The following is a 23,410-nucleotide window of genomic DNA, read 5'->3' as shown; positions in this document are numbered from 1 at the left end:
TATAATTGCTGTTAGACACATCTAACTGTCAAATGCATCAACCAGATTATACAACATTTAAAAATGACGTAGGATAACTCTAAAATAATATATGATTTCAAGCAATTTCATAGCAAAATATATGTAAATATAACGAGGGGGAAGTGAATTATCAGCTGTTTTTTAATCTAATTCAAAAGAAGTTAAAAGAGCTCAAGAGGTATTATCAGTTGGTTTTGTCCTTACCTGTAAAATGTGGAGGACACAGACATTTATATGTTCTGTGGTTTGGATCTGTGGATCCATTGCTCAAACAGACTCCTTTGTTTTCACACGGGTTATCCAAACAGGCATCAGACTTTTCACAAAAACTCCCAGAGTAGTGGTGGTGGCATCGACAGCGGTACGCACCATCCCAGAGGCCTGTTTGACAAACACCGCTCCCCGAACAAAGCCGAAGCAGAGGAGAACCCTGACAAAGTTGCGTTTTAACAGACACGTTGAGCCGTAGGCCAAGCTTGCACAGCTGCGTTTCCCCCACATGCAGAGCGATGAAGTAATGATGACCCGGGACCAGCCACTTGGCCTCGACTTGCTTCGTTCCATTTATAGTGTGGGGGAAAATAAACTGGTCTTTTATTTGTCCATTCGTTGAACAACTCTCAAATTCATCCTTTGACACATTGAGGAGTGTGAAGCCGTATGACTTCAGTGTTTCATCAGCAGACATCAGCAGTTTGTCTCCATGTTGCAGCTGAAGTGGGCAGATCTGTGGGAAGCTGTAAGCTGTAGTTGACTCCTCTCCCCCCGGAGAATTCCAACACTCAGAAACGCTCCTACAGATGTTTCCTACGAGAGTCCAATTGACTTGGATTGCGTGTTGTTTAGGGTGCCATTCAAGTGAAGCGTGTCTGTTGCAAACCGCTTGGCATTGGATCACGTGGACGGCCACAAAGACGGCTATCAAGTGAAGCAACGATGGACCCATGTTTCCAAGTCTTTCTATTTAATACAATTCAACCTGGGACTCTGAATTCTCTTGTCATCTGGAGAATGGATGAGGTAGATGTAATGTATGGTACTCCATGAGATGTTGTACAAGAATTGCACATGATGGTAATAACCTGAGGAAAACAAAGATTGTGATTAATGAAAAGGAAGTTGATTTTTACATCATGTTTTCTCTAATATTCTGTTATTTTCCACAACTTGAAACTTGATGAAAGCAAAACCACCCTCACAAACAATTTTTTTTATTGTAACACCAAGATTTCACTCCTTTCAATTCGACTTTTGACTTCGGCAAGTGTAGCAGAGCTGTCATAATCATATGCAGTGCTGCTGACCACCAAGTGTGTCACAGCGGCCTCAGCCTCCTTGAGGTTTCTACAGAGACTGACAATGTCAGATCAAATATTCTCTCTTCGCTGCCGGTGCCTAATACCTCAGTGTCATGCAGAGAGATGAGTTTAAGCAGACAGCATTGTCGTTCTCCCTCAGGCCCTTTTCATCCGTGTACACAAGATAATACAACAAAGTAGAGAAGGCTCCCTGCAAGACAGAAACTCTGCTCACAAGGGCTGATATGAGTATATGAGTAAGAAAATGTTGAATATGGAATACCAATATCAATAAAAGGGGGAGTGATGAAGTCAATGAGATGCAAGTATTGCCATGAAAAAGTGTCGGCACCCAGACGACCTTGTTTACACAAGAAGAGAATTTGACTATTATGTTTCACTGAACAAGTCGGAAAGCTCACACCTGATTTCTGAGGAAAAACATAATTGAAATTCAAATTAAGAGGAGAAAATGTGTGTTTGTTTTTTGTATGTACTAATATATTCAATTAATTATTAGGAGCAATGCGAAAGTTATTTGTTCATCTTTTTTTTTACCTTACTTTCATTTCAAACTGCTTTAAACACAATTTGTTACATTAACGTTATTAACAATGAGTAAAATGACTATTGTCAGAATCAGAATCAAGTTCATTGCCAGGTACGTTTACACATACAAGGAATTTGCTTTGGTGTATGGTGTATGGTTTTATGTGGAATGACTCACTTGCTTGCTTGTTTACTTTTACAGTAAAGTCAATCAGGGAAGAGCAACGTAACACTGTACATGAAGAGTTGCTCAGACTCTGTACATCAAAGGGGAAAAATCCGCCAGGCTGGTGGATCAACCTGCTGCATTTCTTTATTCTTTCACCTATTCAGTTTTTGAAATAATGTGATCCAAATATAGTCAATACAGTACTGGTGATTATGAGAGAGAAAACGTAATTATATACAAAGCACCTTAATATGATTTTTTAAACTTTCATGAGTAGATTTGCAAATGTAAGTTGTATTTAACCTCATTTTGAAACCAGAGAAAAATATCCATTCAATATAGCTGAAACTAAGTTAATGTTCCACATTTCACAGAACGGTCTCTCATATTATTTTATGTTAGAGTTTGCCAACCAAAAACAACCTTCCATCAGCTCTGGAGATATATTAGATATTAGTGAAAATAAAACAGCTCAATGCCACTGCATTAAAACAAAACAAAGGCAATTAGACTAATCTATTTATTCTGAAATGTGTCCATAATACGAAATAAAAAGCAACTCAAAAGAACATAATCAACCCCACAGCCAGGCTGGAATGATGTGTTCCTAAACTCTGCCTTCAATACATACAAATAAAGCAACTCCTGCCACTCAGGATACACATATTATAGTTATTTCAGACAACACAAAACCTCCCTATTTAACATGCATATATCTAGCAGTATTAGCTGCCTAGCATTAATGTAAGTTCTGCTCTATGTTCACCACACTTTGCTGATGTTAGAATGCTAATAAAAGAGAAACACAACTCCAAATGAATGCCAATGTTTCTCCATATCAGCTTGACGTGTAAATAAGCAACCCAACATTTTCATCAACAGTTTGATGCGCTGCCCCAAAGTATCATATACAGGTTTAACCAGGGGCAGACTGGCCATCGGGACGTTCGGGACAAATCCCGATGGGCCGGTACTGAAGTGGGCCGATCGGACGATGTGGGCCGGTCGGATATGTCGGAGAAGTCTAGCACCCCCACCCCATCCCCCCAGTTGACAATTTACTAGCGGTATATACTTGCGGTACCCAGGTAGGCTGGCGGTACCGAAGTGGGCCGGTCGAGAGTCCCGGGCTGATTTGTAGTCCCAGTCTGCCCCTGGGTTTAGCATTTTGTGGCAGTAATGTTGAATGACACCATCACCAGCAATGCATCTAGACAGGAGGCAGTGGTACTGGTAGTAGTTGCCACAATTCAATAATGTTATGATGGAATATGACCTTTTCTATTAACCATATAAGACCTTGGTCACCATGACGGAGATCCTGTCTCACCGAGATCTGTAATCCAAAACTGGAGCAGAGAGACAGCTGGGATAAAAAGACCATCTTATATCACCACGCATGTGACAGCTAACTGGCAACATCAACAAGCAGCATGAGTAATGGATGGATGCAAGAAGAAACACTGTAGCCAAGGATGAAACATGTGGAGGAAATACTGCCATTTTTTCCAGACCCAAATTTCCACAGATTTGCAGTAAAGCCTCACACATGCAAAGCTTAGTGGTTTAAATTCTAGTCAATACATTTGATCCCAATATTGATTTTTCACCACCTCTAATACAATTAGTTTCAGTACAATCCTAAATGATATACCTAGAGGCTGTTTTGGCTCCACACAGTTTGCATGATGAATGCAATTTGGACCCTAAAAGCACATTCATCCTTCTTAATTGTGCCGCAGTTCAAATTAATTTAATCTGAATCTTATTCAATACTAATTCATACCATTACAGCAATCTATACTCTTGGCCTCTCCTCAGATAAACAGGCCAAAAGATTTTCTGGGATATTAAGATGCCTTATTGATCTATTAGGATTATACTGCGGGCCCCTCGCTCGAGTGGTTCAAGTAATAAGGGCCGTGGGGTCAGAAGCAAGGTCTTATTTGTGAGGGGGGTCAACTAATTGTCTCACACAACCTACTGCTTTTATTATAGCTCAGGTTCACCTACATTTTAGGATGCCAATCACGCATGGTGCAGAGGGCAATGGATCAAGGGAGCTGTGTAAATCCTAGTTTGACAGATTACAAAAAAAAGGACATGACAAATGATCACATCAAACTGCTATGCCTGCATGTCATACTACAACATATGGGCTGCACTACTATAATATTTGCTCCATTCATCAATTAGGCGATGAACAGGAAGCGAATCATTGTTTCAGTTTGGTAATTGGATCAGTGTCTAAAATGTGAATACATACTCTGGTTTTTTTCATCAAACCTGGCTAAAAATGATGTGGCTGACTATTAATATTGAGTGAAGGCAAATTATAACATCATGTTAAAGATGTGGTTAAATGTAATCTTGTAAACTGTTGTTTATCTGTCGAAACTTGATTGAAATAAGTTGTTTGAAGGTGACGTTTTCACAGCAAGATAATATATATATTATTCAGGCCATTGTGACCTGTTCAACTTCATAACATTACTGTAGCTTTAAGCAGCTTATACTAATAATAATAGCTTGAATTTATATAGCGCCTTTCATGGGACCCAAGGTCGCTTTACAAAGAAAAACAGGAATAAAAACAAACAAACAAAAACAAAAGGCAGTCAGACAAACAGTCAGACTGATGATGGATAATATTTTGTTATAATCAAAGCAAATATGTCCTTTAGTTGTTTTCCTTGATATAGGTCCTGCAGGTCTCCCTTGAAAAAGAGATCTATGATCTCAATGGGACCAATCTCGTTAAATAAAGGTTTGAAAGAGAAAATGATTTTCCATAATCATGAAATGTACAGATTTGACATTGATTATTGAATTTCTGTTAATTGGTAGTTGGGTGCGCTATTTCTCACTACACTATGACAATTCATCTTTTAATTATGATAAAGATCAGCAGATAAAAAATAATGCTTGCAGAATAATAGGCTATTTCACATAACAATGCATACAGAATACAGATTAATGATACACTAGGCCACATCTCAAAACATTAAGTAATTTAGCATATAATGAGAAAAATGACTTTAGATTTTAGAACACAAGTAGAAAAGTTTGACTCATTAAGCCAATGTAGAGATGGTAATGAAGATGTTAGCTAGTGAGTGAAGCACAACTGTAGTTACAGTATAATGGCACTGACGCAGGTATAAGGAGACCCAGGTGTAAATTGAGGAAAACACTGTTGAGATAAAGCCTCCTTGTGCATGGTAATCTCTCATGATAATTTCCCTGATTCAGAACTTTTGAGATCCTGACAGCTGCAGTCACTGAACGTTGTTAGTGTATCGTTTGCCTGCTCAAGGATAGGGGATGACTTCTCGAAAGATTATATTGGTGCACGTCAAATTAAATAGAATAACTTTAACAATTCAATTTGTAAGCTTTCTACACTGAAGAAATATACTGCATTTCTGTTTTGTATACTATTCCTCAAGAACATCAACAATAAATGGCCCTTTACAAATCTCTTCACCTCCATCAAGTTCATGAAATGATTAAATCAGAAAGTGAAAGCATACAGTATATCCCTCGTGCTATCACTACATGAGGTATGAGACAAACAGACTTTATGATGGCCATTACAAAGTCCATGGTCTTTTTTTTTTTTTAAATCTCACCAATAAATTGGCAGAGAAGAAGAATCATTTCTCACCAGCGTGCCAATTCATTCTAAAAGCCATGTCCCTTCATTGTGACAAATAAAACCATCAATTGGAAAGTTATACGCCTGAAAACATCTCAAAGTAAAAACAGGCTTTAAATCAACTGGCACAGAACTCATTCCTCTGTCCATTCACCGTTGAGAAGCATATTTCTGACAACACTGACCGCGATGATGGATTGGTAGATGCTGTCACATTTCCGAGTAGGTTACGGGAGAATGAGGTCAACTACAATCATCATTAAGTGTTTTGGGAATAAAGGCACGTTTCTGAACACATTTACAAACTATTTCAGTTCCAAGATTGATGTGGGACCAGAAACATTATCACTACTTGGTCATGTGAAACATAATACAGTTACTCTGATATCCTGCAGCTAAGCTTCAAAACCTCTAAAAATTGGTTTAGTTTTCCATGTTCAATCCCCAGCGGGACGCCACCGAACAGAACTGAGCTATTGATGTGAGTGCTGCTGAGCCACTGGAGGACTGGCAAGTCAAACTGCAGCAGGCTGCTGGTCACAGACTGATCATTGGTGCTCCCTGGGTAGCTATCTGCATCAACACTAATCAGTTAGAACACTGATGAGCACCCCTGCCCTGCAACCCTGAAAACCAACTCCACGTCAATTTTCTCACTCTAAATGCTCAGTAATTGAAGCCAATGGAATAACCAAATTCGGCACAAAAATATCCGTATCATTTGTGAGCAGCTTCTAATTTACTGTGTTGTGGCAAAAAGAGAATGATATCATCTCAGAATGGTTACTAAAACAAGTTATGGTTAACATTGGCACATTTACCTTCAGAAATATACAGTCATTTGTTCTTTCTTTTTTATATAACCCCAAGGAGCATTTAAAACTGCAACTGTGGGATGTTTCATACACTGTAATACCTCAAAGAGGTTATAACCGTGGGTTAAATTAGGCCAGAGCCAGCAGCAGCACATATTCACCTGCATGACTTCACCTCTATGAATTGCTCATTTTTATTTGGGGCTATACCTTCATCAGTCACCAGCCCCCCCTGTAGTATAGACTGCAGTGTTTCCTGTTTATTTGGTGCCCTGGAGGAGAACCTCAATAAAGCAAGGTTGTGCGTCTTTGTTTGTTTGTAACACTTGTACAGTGCTTGGGGGAATTGTGGTATAACCTATTTCAGCCACAGCCCTTTATGAAAGAAATACTGCAGGTCTACGGTGCAGCATCGTCCCTTAATCATTAGCCACTGCTAGATTAGCATTAGGATTTTCTCACTCTAGTGAATAGGACAATGTATGAATTAAAAAGTTTCATTTAATTTTTCTTTATGTTCACTAACACTGAGCAAGCTGCTCCTGGGTGTAAACAGGTGTTGTTGTTTGAGTTACAGAAGTTCCTCTCACTTCAATCAAGGAAAACACAACACCAAACCCCCACCCCTTCTCTTGGAAAGCTCTAGTGTACTCACACAGAACATAATCAGTCCTCTTTTGTTAAGACTTTGCACTTCTTTTTCTCTAATATGAACCACAGCTCAACACAAGCCAACACCGGCTGAATCTGAGAATATCAGTATGTTTACCAGGTGAGAATAAAGCCACATGATAATAAAAATACAGCAACATGTTGTCAGATTGTAATCGTATTTGGTGTAAGGTTTGGTCACCAAACTAAGATAACTACAGTTACTGTGTTACACATGTTAAAACATTTAAAATACAAATAAAAACACTGTGGATAGAGTATCTTTGTGGATTGTTGGAGAACTGTTTGTGATTTACTATTTCCCCTTTATTTATACTGCTGGATTGATACGATTTCAGTTCTACATTCAGTCCTAATACAAATCCCCAAATAGAAAAACCTAAATAAAGAAGTTAAAAAAAATTATTGTGAAAAATTAGGGCATGTTTTAATGTGGTGCAGTAATGGCATCATTTGTGTGATACAAATATGCAGTTTGATTGTTGATCACTTCTGGCAGTATAGGAGGAGGCCGTTGTATTCTGTCACTCACTGAGGACTTTATAGCCACCACTATGTGTCTTTTGATGCTATGTTTGAGCTTCTGTGTTACTGAACAGTACAAGATAGTCAGTTCAACTATACCATACCAGGTTCAGAATGGTCTAAACAGGTACATCTGTACTAGCCATTGTAAGAGAGTCCACCTGCTGTGGCCTGTCTGTTATAGTGAGGGTGAAGATAAACAGAGGCTTGCCAGCACTGCTGCATCTCACACATTTTAAAGCTGAAGCAGGCCTGCAGCCAAGGGGTTTGTACTAAACAAGAGCTTAGCATTAAACTGAGCCGACGCGTCTCATGCCCCCATTCTTCAAGGCCCCGGATTTACCACTACTGTATGGCCGGTAATCTGACTAGTAGGGTGCTCACATGGACCATCTGCCGCGGCGTGCTGCTCCGTACAAGCACGTCTCTGCTGACTGACAGCTAATTGAGGTTACATCATGTGTGCCGGTAGGGTGCATGCTCACCATTAAGTTGAAAAGCTGGTCCGCTCTGGGACGGCGACTCGTAACAGCATTTTGGAGTTTCTTATCAGAGCTGAGAAGTGTCTCTCTCTGGGGGATGTGACAGCTGAGCCGGTGTACGCGCGCTCAGGACGAGACATGTTGCTGAGGTAATGTGATCAGACGCTGAGAGAGGGCTGAGCTGAAGGCGTGCCCGCGAGCCCCAGCCTGCAGAGTGTCCTTTGGGGCAGGGGGGGGGGGGGGAGTGTGCTACAGCCTGCCTGATTGATTATTTAATTAGTCCTAACTAAATATTCATTAGCCAAGCAAAGTCCTTATCGTGTGTAAACAACTGAAGCTCTGCTAGGGAAGGAAACATATTGTATAGGGTACCTGAGGGGTGAAATGAAGAACTACAAAAACTGCCCTGACTGTCCTATAAGTAATAATGGATCAAAGTAAACACTAAGAACCAAAACTTTTTCAAACACTTCAATACATTGAATTAGTGGCTATTCAAATAGCAAATACATACACATTACTGTAATACCTTGCCCTGCAGTGAATATGCTTTGACTGAGAATTAAATGGAGACTACATTATCGGTAATGCTGCCATTCAGACACTTGAATAGGATATATTTTTGTTAATTTCAGAGTAGGGCTTAAGGAGGGACCTGCTTAAATGCATTAATAAAGAGGGTAAATGCAGGTAGGCTATCTGAATGATAGTTTGAGTTTTACATTTGTTTTTTGAACATAGAAACATGTAAACATGATATTTTACTGGAAATCTATAATACAAGTATGAACATGAAAATGTCCTTTTTAATATTTGTGTAAATTCACAGTTCACTTCTTCTTTACTTCCTCTTCCTCCTACACAGGCAGCGAGAGTCTGATACCATAATAGTATTGTATTTAATTTATACCATATTTAATGTTTATCTGCCCAAAGAATGTTTTGGCAGCTTGTGAACAATGCTTTTGTTGCAATGACCTACATCCCTTTCACTGCACAGCTACATTTGCACCAGGGAGCTTCATTGCAATCAGTCTTGTGCTGCGTGTTGCCAAGCAACAGTATAAGTAAGGGGTTAAGTGCCTTGCTCCAGGGCTATTCGGTGGTAGTTGCTGAGGGAGGGGAGAGTGTTGGCCATTTCCATTTTAGATCCTTCCAGCTGGCCAGGGATGCCACTTGGAGACTGTACATTCATTAGCCTGTTCATCTGCCCCTAGCTAACACTGTCTGCCCAGGAAAGGAATCTAAGAAAGTCAGTTTAGTTATTCAGAGAAACGTCTTTCATCCCATCATAATTTATTTGTCCTGTCATTTGAAAGCACTGATTATCATGGCCACATGTCCGAAGCCCCGATATCATTATTTGACCCAGTTTTAGGTTTCACCAGTGGAGAAACACAGAGCGAGATGACAGATATTCTATAAAGGTCACTGGCTTGGCTTCTTTTCTTGATTGTTTGCTCACAGTAGGATTCACACATTTCATTTTTTACAAGTGGATATTCCCCTGTGATTCGTGCTTTATACTCATTGTGTCCTCTACAAGCTTTCTCCCAAGAGAAGCTCTGCAAATATTAATCTTGTAGTCAGTTTCAAGTAACTTCAGGATCAATTTTAAGATGACTGCTCTTATCAAAATATATCAGTATGAAGCACCTGCCTGACCTTAAGATTTGACATATTCTATCTTGTATGCTTATCCTGGTGAAAGACATGTAAGTTCTCACATTTGGTTTGCTTCCCCACTGTGACTAGATTAACGAGCTGCCCTTTTGTTTGTAGCATTGGCCATATTTTCTGCAGCTTTAGGTATCTTCATTAGATGTAGAGATATTGACCTTCAGTGCTTTTACGAGGATGTATAACAGAGAAAAGCAAGCATTTATCCATATAGCTCTGCAAACTATTCTGATCATTTCATATCCTCCTATACTGTAGCAAGTCCATGGCTTGTGTTTTCTTATTGCCTTTGAGATGATATGTGAAGAATGTGTATAACATTTAATTCCTAATTCAAAATTGGTCAATTTAAAACATGAAATATCTTTTACAACCATTGCAGTGAACTTGTGACTGCATCCGCCAGCCTGCATCTCTTTCTTAAAACCTCCTTATCACCAAACAAGAAATGAAAAAAACACTTTATAGTACTCCAATAAAATGTAATGCTTTCTATTAAACTAGGACATGTCTTCGAGAAGTGTTAAAACATAACTAAATGGAAACAGCTTTATTTGATCCAAACTACAGAATGTCAACATACCAAGACATCTAAGAAGTTGTCAGGACCATACAATGATCATATTTTAGGTTTCAAACGTTTGATTGACATTTGGCATATATGCATGTAGAACATATAGTTATTGAAAAAAGAAACAGTCTCTTTAAAATTAACTTAGGAAATAACTTAAAATATAAACAAAAGTTAATCCGCTGAGAGTCTACCATATTCCATCAGCAGTCATTTCTGTTACAGCACCTTGCTGTAGGTTAGAAAGTCTGTTGGCTTGAAGCACTTTACAACTGTATGTGCTGACTCAACAACTTGTTAATCAAGCCCACAGTTATGCACACACAGTCAGCTGCATGGAGCCCGCTGAGAAATCCTCAGATCCCTCTTGAATATAGATATAATTAGATTGTTGCACAAGATCGTGCTGGCTGAATTATGAACTCAGGCGCACACTGTATATTCACTAAAAATAATGTTATATACACTGAAGTGCCAGCTAAACAATATGGCACTTAAATATAAAAAATGAGGTTTGGCGTTCAGATATGCAAACATTGCTATCTACATTGTGTGGCATGTTTGAAATTAGCTGAACATTTGAGTTTATCCACATGTGTAAGATATTGTAATATTCTTCTAATATTGTAAGTTATTTACTGTGTGCAAATGTACAATTACTTATCCAACGAGAGCTCCAGCTACCCCCTGATCCCACTGGAAGCGTCTGCGCCACGCTGCGACTGCGCCGCGCTGCGACGCGCTCCTGCGACGCGCTCCTGCGACGCGCTCCTGCGACGCGCTCCTGCGACGCGCTCCTGCGACGCCCTCCTGCGACGCGCTCCTGCGTCATAACCCACCAGGCGCGTTTCAAAACGTTGCGGAAGCGGAGCGTCATGTGCAGCCTCGCAGTTGTTGGATGAACGTTCCACTTCCTGCCTGCGCTGCGCCGCGTCAAAAATAGGATTCATCCTATATTTTAGAAATTCCTTGCGGCGAGGAGCTTCTGGGACGCTTCGAGCCGCAACGCAGCACGGCGCAGCGAGTCTGGTGGAATAGCACTCATTGACTAGAGTGGCCGCGATCGCTAAAAACGCCGCAGCGCAGTGTCAAATATAAAAATAGGCCAAAAATATCAGAAATAATGATTATGCTGAAATGTCACAGAAAAACGTTAAAAATGAATTACTGATTCAGAGTGAAAATTCCATGTCTTAATTGCCTCTAAACTATAGGTTACTTACGTAACCCCAGGTTTAAGAGTAACATGAAGTGAGATGTCTCACTATGGGATGCGCCTCATCGCAGAGCAAACAGAAGCATCAATCTCATTAAGCTAATCCTGATTGGCTGGTGATCTTGACGTCAGCGTCAGGGAATTCACCCCCTATAAGTAGCTTGCGCCACGACGCATGCGTCATTCAAAATAAGCACCTCTTCTCGCTTCACCATAGCAAGGAGGGCCGTCTGGTGAGACATCTCACTTCATGTTACTCTGAGTCCTGGGGTTACGTAAGTAACCTATAGTTCTCATTCATAACACTCCGTTCGATGTCTCACTATGGGAAATTGTAGCTCCCGTATTGCCAGACGAGCTTATCTCGAAAATCACCAAACAGACCAGAACTTTAACAGGTAGAGTTCTGACTCAACCAGGTGCCCAGCACTGCTTGAGTCACACTGGGAGTAGAACGTCCAGACTGTTAAGAGGCGGACAAAAGTGAGCGCCCAGGATGCAGCCAGACCCTGAGTCAAAAGAGTTCGAGGACCCGAGGGTGCCTGCGAACTCTGACTCGTATGGGCCCCAAAGCAATTGCTTCCACAAACCAGTGGGTTAGCCCAGGACACAAGGGGTTTGGTCATTATGACGAAGCACCCTTGATCTGTCCCTGTACGTGCGTAAAGCACGGGCTGGACACGGCAAATCCGGCCGCTGTTCCCCGGAGGAATACAGTGGCGGGGAGGATGCCTCAATGTCAAATATGGTACCTGAACCAACCGCCTTAAAATAAAGGCAGGGTTGGGCTCCAACCACACTCTGTTTGCCCTGGGGCGAACTGAGTGCATGAAGGCTGTACAGATAGCGCATGAGTGCCACTGGCTCGCTTGGCAGCTGCCAGGGTCAGCTTCATGTCACACTGTATTCAGATTGTACCACTCACGGGCCAGGCCCATAGAGCCAAGCGCTCTGGGTGTGGGTGAAAGATCGCCCACCCCCGCTTGGGACAGTATGTCCCTGCGTAGTGGGAGCTGCCATGGCTGCCCGCACAGCAGCTGATATATCTACGCTAGCCAGTACATAGCTGGCCAGTGTGGAGCTATCAGAATAAGTGTGTGGCATTGCTCTCTCACTCTGGCCAGAGTTGGAGGTATCAGAGCCAGGGGTGGAAAAGCGTACAGAAGGCCCGGCGGACAATCGTGCGCGAGTGCATCCACGCCTAACGGTGCATTTAGATCACGCATCGAAAAGAACAGCTGACACTGAGCGTTGTCTTTCGATGCGAACATATCCACCATATCCACAGCTGGCTCACAATCCTTGGATGTAGAGTCAAGTCTGCATAAAGTGGTGTACCTCTGGACTGTAAATCTGCCCCGAGGTTCATCACTCCCGGTACGTGCATCGCTCTCAGAGAGAGCAGACGTCTACCGTTCCAGAGGATAAGTTTGCGCGCCAGTGTGTGTAACTGGAGAGAACGCAAGCCCCCTTGGCGGTTAATATACGATATTGTGGTCGTATTGTCTGTCCTCACGAGGACATGATGTCCCCTGAGGAAAGGCAGAAAGCGTTTTAGGGTGAGAAACACCGCTAAAAGCTCCAGGTAATTTATGTGCACCCGCTGGAGGTCTCTGCTCCAGAGACCCCTCACCGAGCGACCTTCATAAATACCTCCCCAACCTGTCAGACATGCGTCCGTCGTGGTGACCACTTTCCGTGAAAGGACAGCACCCATAGGCACACCTCGTACTAGGAAAGTCGGGTGCAGGATGGCTGACGCCATGAGCCCCAGCAATCGCAGGCATGATCTGAAGAGAACATGTTTGCGCAGCTGGAAAAGAGCGAGACAAGCTCTGAAAGCTTTCACTCTTTCCGCTGACAGGCGAGCTGAAAAGGGCACCGAGTTCAGGCGTAACCCCAGGAAGAGTATAGTCTGCGCGAGGCACAACATGCTCTTCTCTGTATTTATTATGAAACCCAGGTTGAGCAGGTGCTTTACGAGGACATTTGTCTGCCTAACAGCCTCCTGCTCCGACTGTGCGAGAAGCAGCCAGTCGTCCAGGTAGGTCGCCAGGCGAATACCCTGTTGTCTTAACGGGGCTATTGCAGCTTCCGTACATCGTACAAACACCCTTGGACTGAGAGACAGACTGAAGGGGAGTACTCTGTATTCATAACAGATCCCCTGAAAGGCGAACCTCAGATATTTCCTGTGTGGGTAATATACTGGGATGTGATAATACGCATCTTTCAGGTCGACTGATGTAAACCAGTCGTCTTGTCGCACGAGCCGCAGCAGAGATGTGTGAGTGAGCATTCTGAACTTATATCTTTTTAGATATTTGTTCAGAGCCCTCAAATCAAGTATTGGCCGAATTCCGTTCCCTCCCCGTTTGGGAACGAGGAAGTACTTGGAATAGAAGCCGCCCTGACTCTGCTCGGTGGGTACTAAAGATATAGCCTTCTTTTCTAGGAGTGAGATAATCTCTCTCTCCAGAATGAGGGCTGACTCTCCTCGGGCCTGCGAATGCAGAATGCCCGAGAAGCGAGGGGGGGTGACAGTGAATTGGAGTCTGTAGCCCCGTGTTACTGTCTTGAAAACCCAAGCAGATGATGTGAGCATCTTCCACTGCATGCTCCTTAGAGCCAGTGGAGATGTCACATCTCTTCCCCTCTGAGTGTCTATTTGTTGTGTTATGGATTTTCGACAATCCCCACCAACACTGCGCATGTGCATGCCGGTGGTGCCTTCACAACCCCAGCCGGCACTGCGCATGCGCGTGGCGGTGGTGCCTTCACAGACCCGCCTGTAATCCGCCTTTTGAGAGATGCCGTAGCTGCTCTCAGAAGGGGAACAGTTGACGGGCTGTTTATTGGTTTTCTTTTCATTTTTTTGAGCTGCGCCCTCGGCCTGAAGCCTGGATGCGTCAGCGGCAAATGTTTTATAACAGAAAAATCAACCAATGTGTGACATGTGTTTGTGCGGACTTGAGGATGGTGTTGAGGTGGCGGGAACACATTCAGAGCTGGGGAACCGTGGACTTCCAGCTCTGTCACAGAGGGGAGAAGGAGGGGCTGTCACGCCGCTCGCTTCTTCTTCCTCGACTGCTGGCCGAAATTCTGGGTTGGCTGCGCCTGAGCTGCAGCCGGAACTGGAGATTTTCTAGGCCAGCTCGTCCTTGTCTCCAGCCTGGGCTGGGGACTCGGGGCGGGCTGCGACCTCTGCGTCTTCGGTGCTTTAAACCGAGCAGAGTTCGAGGCAGCCTGGGCAGAGGACTGCTGCTGCGAAGGCAGCGGCTGGACCATTCGAGGGAGGCAGAGGTGGAGTGCCTCGTCCTCTTTCTTTTATATATAGCCTTCTTTTCTAGGAGTGAGATAATCTCTCTCTCCAGAATGAGGGCTGACTCTCCTCGGGCCTGCGAATGCAGAATGCCCGAGAAGCGAGGGGGGGTGACAGCGAATTGGAGTCTGTAGCCCCGTGTTACTGTCTTGAAAACCCAAGCAGATGATGTGAGCATCTTCCACTGCATGCTCCTTAGAGCCAGTGGAGATGTCACATCTCTTCCCCTCTGAGTGTCTATTTGTTGTGTTATGGATTTTCGACAATCCCCACCAACACTGCGCATGCGCATGACGGTGGTGCCTTCACAACCCCAGCCGGCACTGCGCATGCGCGTGGCGGTGGTGCCTTCACAGACCCGCCTGTAATCCGCCTTTTGAGAGATGCCGTAGCTGCTCTCAGAAGGGGAACAGTTGACGGGCTGTTTATTGGTTTTCTTTTCATTTTTTTGAGCTGCGCCCTCGGCCTGAAGCCTGGATGCGTCAGCGGCAAATGTTTTATAACAGAAAAATCAACCAATGTGTGACATGTGTTTGTGCGGACTTGAGGATGGTGTTGAGGTGGTGGGAACACATTCAGAGCTGGGGAACCGTGGACTTCCAGCTCTGTCACAGAGGGGAGAAGGAGGGGCTGTCACGCCGCTCGCTTCTTCTTCCTCGACTGCTGGCCGAAATTCTGGGTTGGCTGCGCCTGAGCTGCAGCCGGAACCGGAGATTTTCTAGGCCAGCTCGTCCTTGTCTCCAGCCTGGGCTGGGGACTCGGGGCGGGCTGCGACCTCTGCGTCTTCGGTGCTTTAAACCGAGCAGAGTTCGAGGCAGCCTGGGCAGAGGACTGCTGCTGCGAAGGCAGCGGCTGGACCATTCGAGGGAGGCAGAGGTGGAGTGCCTCGTCCTCCTTCTTTTATATATAGCCTTCTTTTCTAGGAGTGAGATAATCTCTCTCTCCAGAATGAGGGCTGACTCTCCTCGGGCCTGCGAATGCAGAATGCCCGAGAAGCGAGGGGGGGTGACAGTGAATTGGAGTCTGTAGCCCCGTGTTACTGTCTTGAAAACCCAAGCAGATGATGTGAGCATCTTCCACTGCATGCTCCTTAGAGCCAGTGGAGATGTCACATCTCTTCCCCTCTGAGTGTCTATTTGTTGTGTTATGGATTTTCGACAATCCCCACCAACACTGCGCATGTGCATGCCGGTGGTGCCTTCACAACCCCAGCCGGCACTGCGCATGCGCGTGGCGGTGGTGCCTTCACAGACCCGCCTGTAATCCGCCTTTTGAGAGATGCCGTAGCTGCTCTCAGAAGGGGAACAGTTGACGGGCTGTTTATTGGTTTTCTTTTCATTTTTTTGAGCTGCGCCCTCGGCCTGAAGCCTGGATGCGTCAGCGGCAAATGTTTTATAACAGAAAAATCAACCAATGTGTGACATGTGTTTGTGCGGACTTGAGGATGGTGTTGAGGTGGCGGGAACACATTCAGAGCTGGGGAACCGTGGACTTCCAGCTCTGTCACAGAGGGGAGAAGGAGGGGCTGTCACGCCGCTCGCTTCTTCTTCCTCGACTGCTGGCCGAAATTCTGGGTTGGCTGCGCCTGAGCTGCAGCCGGAACTGGAGATTTTCTAGGCCAGCTCGTCCTTGTCTCCAGCCTGGGCTGGGGACTCGGGGCGGGCTGCGACCTCTGCGTCTTCGGTGCTTTAAACCGAGCAGAGTTCGAGGCAGCCTGGGCAGAGGACTGCTGCTGCGAAGGCAGCGGCTGGACCATTCGAGGGAGGCAGAGGTGGAGTGCCTCGTCCTCTTTCTTTTATATATAGCCTTCTTTTCTAGGAGTGAGATAATCTCTCTCTCCAGAATGAGGGCTGACTCTCCTCGGGCCTGCGAATGCAGAATGCCCGAGAAGCGAGGGGGGGTGACAGCGAATTGGAGTCTGTAGCCCCGTGTTACTGTCTTGAAAACCCAAGCAGATGATGTGAGCATCTTCCACTGCATGCTCCTTAGAGCCAGTGGAGATGTCACATCTCTTCCCCTCTGAGTGTCTATTTGTTGTGTTATGGATTTTCGACAATCCCCACCAACACTGCGCATGCGCATGACGGTGGTGCCTTCACAACCCCAGCCGGCACTGCGCATGCGCGTGGCGGTGGTGCCTTCACAGACCCGCCTGTAATCCGCCTTTTGAGAGATGCCGTAGCTGCTCTCAGAAGGGGAACAGTTGACGGGCTGTTTATTGGTTTTCTTTTCATTTTTTTGAGCTGCGCCCTCGGCCTGAAGCCTGGATGCGTCAGCGGCAAATGTTTTATAACAGAAAAATCAACCAATGTGTGACATGTGTTTGTGCGGACTTGAGGATGGTGTTGAGGTGGTGGGAACACATTCAGAGCTGGGGAACCGTGGACTTCCAGCTCTGTCACAGAGGGGAGAAGGAGGGGCTGTCACGCCGCTCGCTTCTTCTTCCTCGACTGCTGGCCGAAATTCTGGGTTGGCTGCGCCTGAGCTGCAGCCGGAACCGGAGATTTTCTAGGCCAGCTCGTCCTTGTCTCCAGCCTGGGCTGGGGACTCGGGGCGGGCTGCGACCTCTGCGTCTTCGGTGCTTTAAACCGAGCAGAGTTCGAGGCAGCCTGGGCAGAGGACTGCTGCTGCGAAGGCAGCGGCTGGACCATTCGAGGGAGGCAGAGGTGGAGTGCCTCGTCCTCCTTCTTTTATATATAGCCTTCTTTTCTAGGAGTGAGATAATCTCTCTCTCCAGAATGAGGGCTGACTCTCCTCGGGCCTGCGAATGCAGAATGCCCGAGAAGCGAGGGGGGGTGACAGTGAATTGGAGTCTGTAGCCCCGTGTTACTGTCTTGAAAACCCAAGCAGATGATGTGAGCATCTTCCACTGCATGCTCCTTAGAGCCAGTGGAGATGTCACATCTCTTCCCCTCTGAGTGTCTATTTGTTGTGTTATGGATTTTCGACAATCCCCACCAACACTGCGCATGTGCATGCCGGTGGTGCCTTCACAACCCCAGCCGGCACTGCGCATGCGCGTGGCGGTGGTGCCTTCACAGACCCGCCTGTAATCCGCCTTTTGAGAGATGCCGTAGCTGCTCTCAGAAGGGGAACAGTTGACGGGCTGTTTATTGGTTTTCTTTTCATTTTTTGAGCTGCGCCCTCGGCCTGAAGCCTGGATGCGTCAGCGGCAAATGTTTTATAACAGAAAAATCAACCAATGTGTGACATGTGTTTGTGCGGACTTGAGGATGGTGTTGAGGTGGCGGGAACACATTCAGAGCTGGGGAACCGTGGACTTCCAGCTCTGTCACAGAGGGGAGAAGGAGGGGCTGTCACGCCGCTCGCTTCTTCTTCCTCGACTGCTGGCCGAAATTCTGGGTTGGCTGCGCCTGAGCTGCAGCCGGAACTGGAGATTTTCTAGGCCAGCTCGTCCTTGTCTCCAGCCTGGGCTGGGGACTCGGGGCGGGCTGCGACCTCTGCGTCTTCGGTGCTTTAAACCGAGCAGAGTTCGAGGCAGCCTGGGCAGAGGACTGCTGCTGCGAAGGCAGCGGCTGGACCATTCGAGGGAGGCAGAGGTGGAGTGCCTCGTCCTCTTTCTTTTATATATAGCCTTCTTTTCTAGGAGTGAGATAATCTCTCTCTCCAGAATGAGGGCTGACTCTCCTCGGGCCTGCGAATGCAGAATGCCCGAGAAGCGAGGGGGGGTGACAGCGAATTGGAGTCTGTAGCCCCGTGTTACTGTCTTGAAAACCCAAGCAGATGATGTGAGCATCTTCCACTGCATGCTCCTTAGAGCCAGTGGAGATGTCACATCTCTTCCCCTCTGAGTGTCTATTTGTTGTGTTATGGATTTTCGACAATCCCCACCAACACTGCGCATGCGCATGACGGTGGTGCCTTCACAACCCCAGCCGGCACTGCGCATGCGCGTGGCGGTGGTGCCTTCACAGACCCGCCTGTAATCCGCCTTTTGAGAGATGCCGTAGCTGCTCTCAGAAGGGGAACAGTTGACGGGCTGTTTATTGGTTTTCTTTTCATTTTTTTGAGCTGCGCCCTCGGCCTGAAGCCTGGATGCGTCAGCGGCAAATGTTTTATAACAGAAAAATCAACCAATGTGTGACATGTGTTTGTGCGGACTTGAGGATGGTGTTGAGGTGGTGGGAACACATTCAGAGCTGGGGAACCGTGGACTTCCAGCTCTGTCACAGAGGGGAGAAGGAGGGGCTGTCACGCCGCTCGCTTCTTCTTCCTCGACTGCTGGCCGAAATTCTGGGTTGGCTGCGCCTGAGCTGCAGCCGGAACCGGAGATTTTCTAGGCCAGCTCGTCCTTGTCTCCAGCCTGGGCTGGGGACTCGGGGCGGGCTGCGACCTCTGCGTCTTCGGTGCTTTAAACCGAGCAGAGTTCGAGGCAGCCTGGGCAGAGGACTGCTGCTTGCGAAGGCAGCGGCTGGACCATTCGAGGGAGGCAGAGGTGGAGTGCCTCGTCCTCCTTCTTTTATATATAGCCTTCTTTTCTAGGAGTGAGATAATCTCTCTCTCCAGAATGAGGGCTGACTCTCCTCGGGCCTGCGAATGCAGAATGCCCGAGAAGCGAGGGGGGGTGACAGCGAATTGGAGTCTGTAGCCCCGTGTTACTGTCTTGAAAACCCAAGCAGATGATGTGAGCATCTTCCACTGCATGCTCCTTAGAGCCAGTGGAGATGTCACATCTCTTCCCCTCTGAGTGTCTATTTGTTGTGTTATGGATTTTCGACAATCCCACCAACACTGCGCATGCGCATGACGGTGGTGCCTTCACAACCCCAGCCGGCACTGCGCATGCGCGTGGCGGTGGTGCCTTCACAGACCCGCCTGTAATCCGCCTTTTGAGAGATGCCGTAGCTGCTCTCAGAAGGGGAACAGTTGACGGGCTGTTTATTGGTTTTCTTTTCATTTTTTGAGCTGCGCCCTCGGCCTGAAGCCTGGATGCGTCAGCGGCAAATGTTTTATAACAGAAAAATCAACCAATGTGTGACATGTGTTTGTGCGGACTTGAGGATGGTGTTGAGGTGGCGGGAACACATTCAGAGCTGGGGAACCGTGGACTTCCAGCTCTGTCACAGAGGGGAGAAGGAGGGGCTGTCACGCCGCTCGCTTCTTCTTCCTCGACTGCTGGCCGAAATTCTGGGTTGGCTGCGCCTGAGCTGCAGCCGGAACCGGAGATTTTCTAGGCCAGCTCGTCCTTGTCTCCAGCCTGGGCTGGGGACTCGGGGCGGGCTGCGACCTCTGCGTCTTCGGTGCTTTAAACCGAGCAGAGTTCGAGGCAGCCTGGGCAGAGGACTGCTGCTTGCGAAGGCAGCGGCTGGACCCTTCGAGGGAGGCAGAGGTGGAGTGCCTCGTCCTCCTTCTTTTATATATAGCCTTCTTTTCTAGGAGTGAGATAATCTCTCTCTCCAGAATGAGGGCTGACTCTCCTCGGGCCTGCGTATGCAGAATGCTCGAGAAGCGAGGGGGGGTGACAGCGAATTAGAGTCTGTAGCCCCGTGTTACTGTCTTGAAAACCCAAGCAGATGATGTGAGCATCTTCCACTGCATGCTCCTTAGAGCCAGTGGAGATGTCACATCTCTTCCCCTCTGAGTGTCTATTTGTTGTGTTATGGATTTTCGACAATCCCCACCAACACTGCGCAGGCGCATGACGGTGGTGCCTTCACAACCCAGCCGGCACTGCGCATGCGCGTGGCGGTGGTGCCTTCACAGACCCGCCTGTAATCCGCCTTTTGAGAGATGCCGTAGCTGCTCTCAGAAGGGGAACAGTTGACGGGCTGTTTATTGGTTTTATTTTTATTTTTTTGAGCTGCGCCCTCGGCCTGAAGCCTGGATGTGTCAGCGGCAAATGTTTTATAACAGAAAAATCAACCAATGTGTGACATGTGTTTGTGCGGACTTGAGGATGGTGTTGAGGTGCGGGCTCGGGGCGGGCTGCGGGCTCGGGGCGGGCTGCGACCTCTGCGTCTTCGGTGCTTTAAACCGAGCAGAGTTCGAGGCAGCCTGGGCAGAGGACTGCTGCTGCGAAGGCAGCGGCTGGACCCTTCGAGGGAGGCAGAGGTGGAGTGCCTCGTCCTCCTTCTTTTATATATAGCCTTCTTTTCTAGGAGTGAGATAATCTCTCTCTCCAGAATGAGGGCTGACTCTCCTCGGGCCTGCGAATGCAGAATGCCCGAGAAGCGAGGGGGGGTGACAGCGAATTGGAGTCTGTAACCCCGTGTTACTGTCTTGAAAACCCAAGCAGATGATGTGAGCATCTTCCACTGCATGCTCCTTAGAGCCAGTGGAGATGTCACATCTCTTCCCCTCTGAGTGTCTATTTGTTGTGTTATGGATTTTCGACAATCCCCACCAACACTGCGCATGCGCGTGGCGGTGGTGCCTTCACAGACCCGCCTGTAATCCGCCTTTTGAGAGATGCCGTAGCTGCTCTCAGAAGGGGAACAGTTGACGGGCTGTTTATTGGTTTTCTTTTCATTTTTTTGAGCTGCGCCCTCGGCCTGAAGCCTGGATGCGTCAGCGGCAAATGTTTTATAACAGAAAAATCAACCAATGTGTGACATGTGTTTGTGCGGACTTGAGGATGGTGTTGAGGTGGCGGGAACACATTCAGAGCTGGGGAACCGTGGACTTCCAGCTCTGTCACAGAGGGGAGAAGGAGGGGCTGTCACGCCGCTCGCTTCTTCTTCCTCGACTGCTGGCCGAAATTCTGGGTTGGTTGCGCCTGAGCTGCAGCCGGAACCGGAGATTTTCTAGGCCAGATCGTCCTTGTCTCCAGCCTGGGCTGGGGACTCAGGGCGGGCTGCGACCTCTGCGTCTTCGGTGCTTTAAAACCGAGCAGAGTTCGAGGCAGCCTGGGGCAGAGGACTGCTGCTGCGAAGGCAGCGGCTGGACCCTTTGAGGGAGGCAGAGGTGGAGTGCCTCGTCCTCCTTCTTTTTCGACTCACACCTCCTTTGCATGGAGGCGAGAGCGGAGCCGAAAATTCCCTCGGGAACGATGGGCATATCCAGCACATCCTCCTTTTCCCGGTCTGGGAGATTGGTGAGGTTGAGCCATCTTGCTCTTTCCTGCACCACCATGATCCCCATTGCCTTGCCCGTGGCCTGGACGGCGCAGCGTTGGACACGGAGACAAATGTCCGTGACCGCTGCCATCTCGTCCAGAGTGGCTGCCCCCGGGTTACCCGACAGGTCCTCGCAGAGCTCCGCTTGGTAAGCGGTTAGCAGCGAGGACACATTCAGGGCCCTGGCGGACAACGCTGCAGCTTTGTAGGACCTTTCAGTCATTGTCGACTGAAATCGGTCCGACTTGCTGGCAGCGTGGGGTTCCTGCTTGGTGACGGGGCCCACCCTCGGTAGGAGGTGGGCCACTAACCAGCGGTTCCATGGGCGGTATGCCGGAGCAGGCCGAGCTTCTCCATTCCAGTCCACAGTCTAGGGAGGAGGCACCCTGGATTGGGACCATTGTTTCTGAAGGGTGCCGGTCTCTCCACGAGACCGACACCTCATCCAACATCTCCGGGAAGACCGGAAGGAGTTGCCTCTTTGTCCGCGCTGCTTGGGGAATATGTTTCCCTTGTAGCGGGACCTGGAGGTCTCCTTGGCCATTTCAGGCCACGGGATGTCGAGTCTGGCCGCAGCGCGTTTACACACGGCCTGCAGGTCCATGCTCAGACAGGGCGAAGCTGGTGTGCTATCGCCCGGGAGAGCAGCCCTCGCTCCAGGCTTTGCAGCATGAGCCGATGACATGAAGGTGCCCTCTTCCTGTTCATCCGACTCGGACATCCTCCTCGTAGTCCAGCCCGAGGACATCCTCTGCGGGTGAGACCATGGTGAGGTCTAACCGGGAGCCCCAGCTTGGTAAAGCGTGTCAACAAGACCCGTTCCCGCGTGTCTTGCCGTCACCGGGTCCCGGCCTGCCAGGGCGCGGGATTCCGGTTCTGTAGCCATCGCAGATAATGAGCCCCAGACCGACATGGAGAGGGGTTCACTCTCTGCGGCGGACGCCCCCGTGTCTTGATTGCCGGCCGGCGGGTCTGTGGACATGGGGGGGTCCTGCTCCGACAGGCTAGCTTGTCGTGCTAACCGTCGGCGGAGGCTCTTATGGTGAAGCGGACACAATGTCCGCACGAGCCGGGGTTGTCGATAACGCCTCGGGCGTGTTCCAGCCCGAGGCAGGACGAGCAGACCTGGTGTGTGTCTGTGCCCGAGATCTTCAAACCCGCAGCAGCAGAGTCGAGCCAACCGAGTCCCTGAATCCTCTGGTGTGAGGGAGAGGGGCGTCCATCTTGTTCGCCTCGTGGCGTGGAGAGGGCCCGCTCTCGACAGGTAAAATGGGAGAAAAAAAGATGTTACCACCTTGTCCTTAATCCGGAGAAAAGGACAGTGTGGGTCTTTTATTCCCGGAGAATACTGACTGG

At 47.6% G+C, this 23,410-nt stretch overlaps 1 protein-coding gene across 1 annotated transcript in view; it reads right to left on the bottom strand.

The window, feature by feature from the left end:
- The window catches only part of eys (eyes shut homolog), a 275,597-nt gene extending 267,367 nt beyond the window's left edge, over nucleotides 1–8,230 (bottom strand). The window contains 2 exon segments of the mRNA XM_034100069.1: nucleotides 226–1,103; nucleotides 8,193–8,230. Of these exon segments, the coding sequence (XP_033955960.1) occupies nucleotides 226–967 (742 nt within the window). The 5' untranslated portion in view covers nucleotides 968–1,103; nucleotides 8,193–8,230.
- Nucleotides 8,231–23,410: the final 15,180 nt, after the last annotated feature.

The sequence above is a fragment of the Pseudochaenichthys georgianus genome, chromosome 15 (assembly GCF_902827115.2).
Source record: "Pseudochaenichthys georgianus chromosome 15, fPseGeo1.2, whole genome shotgun sequence".
NCBI classification, from domain to species: domain Eukaryota; kingdom Metazoa; phylum Chordata; class Actinopteri; order Perciformes; family Channichthyidae; genus Pseudochaenichthys; species Pseudochaenichthys georgianus.
The sequence above is the reverse complement of the archived record's forward strand: the minus strand, read 5'-3'. Positions and strand labels throughout refer to the sequence as shown.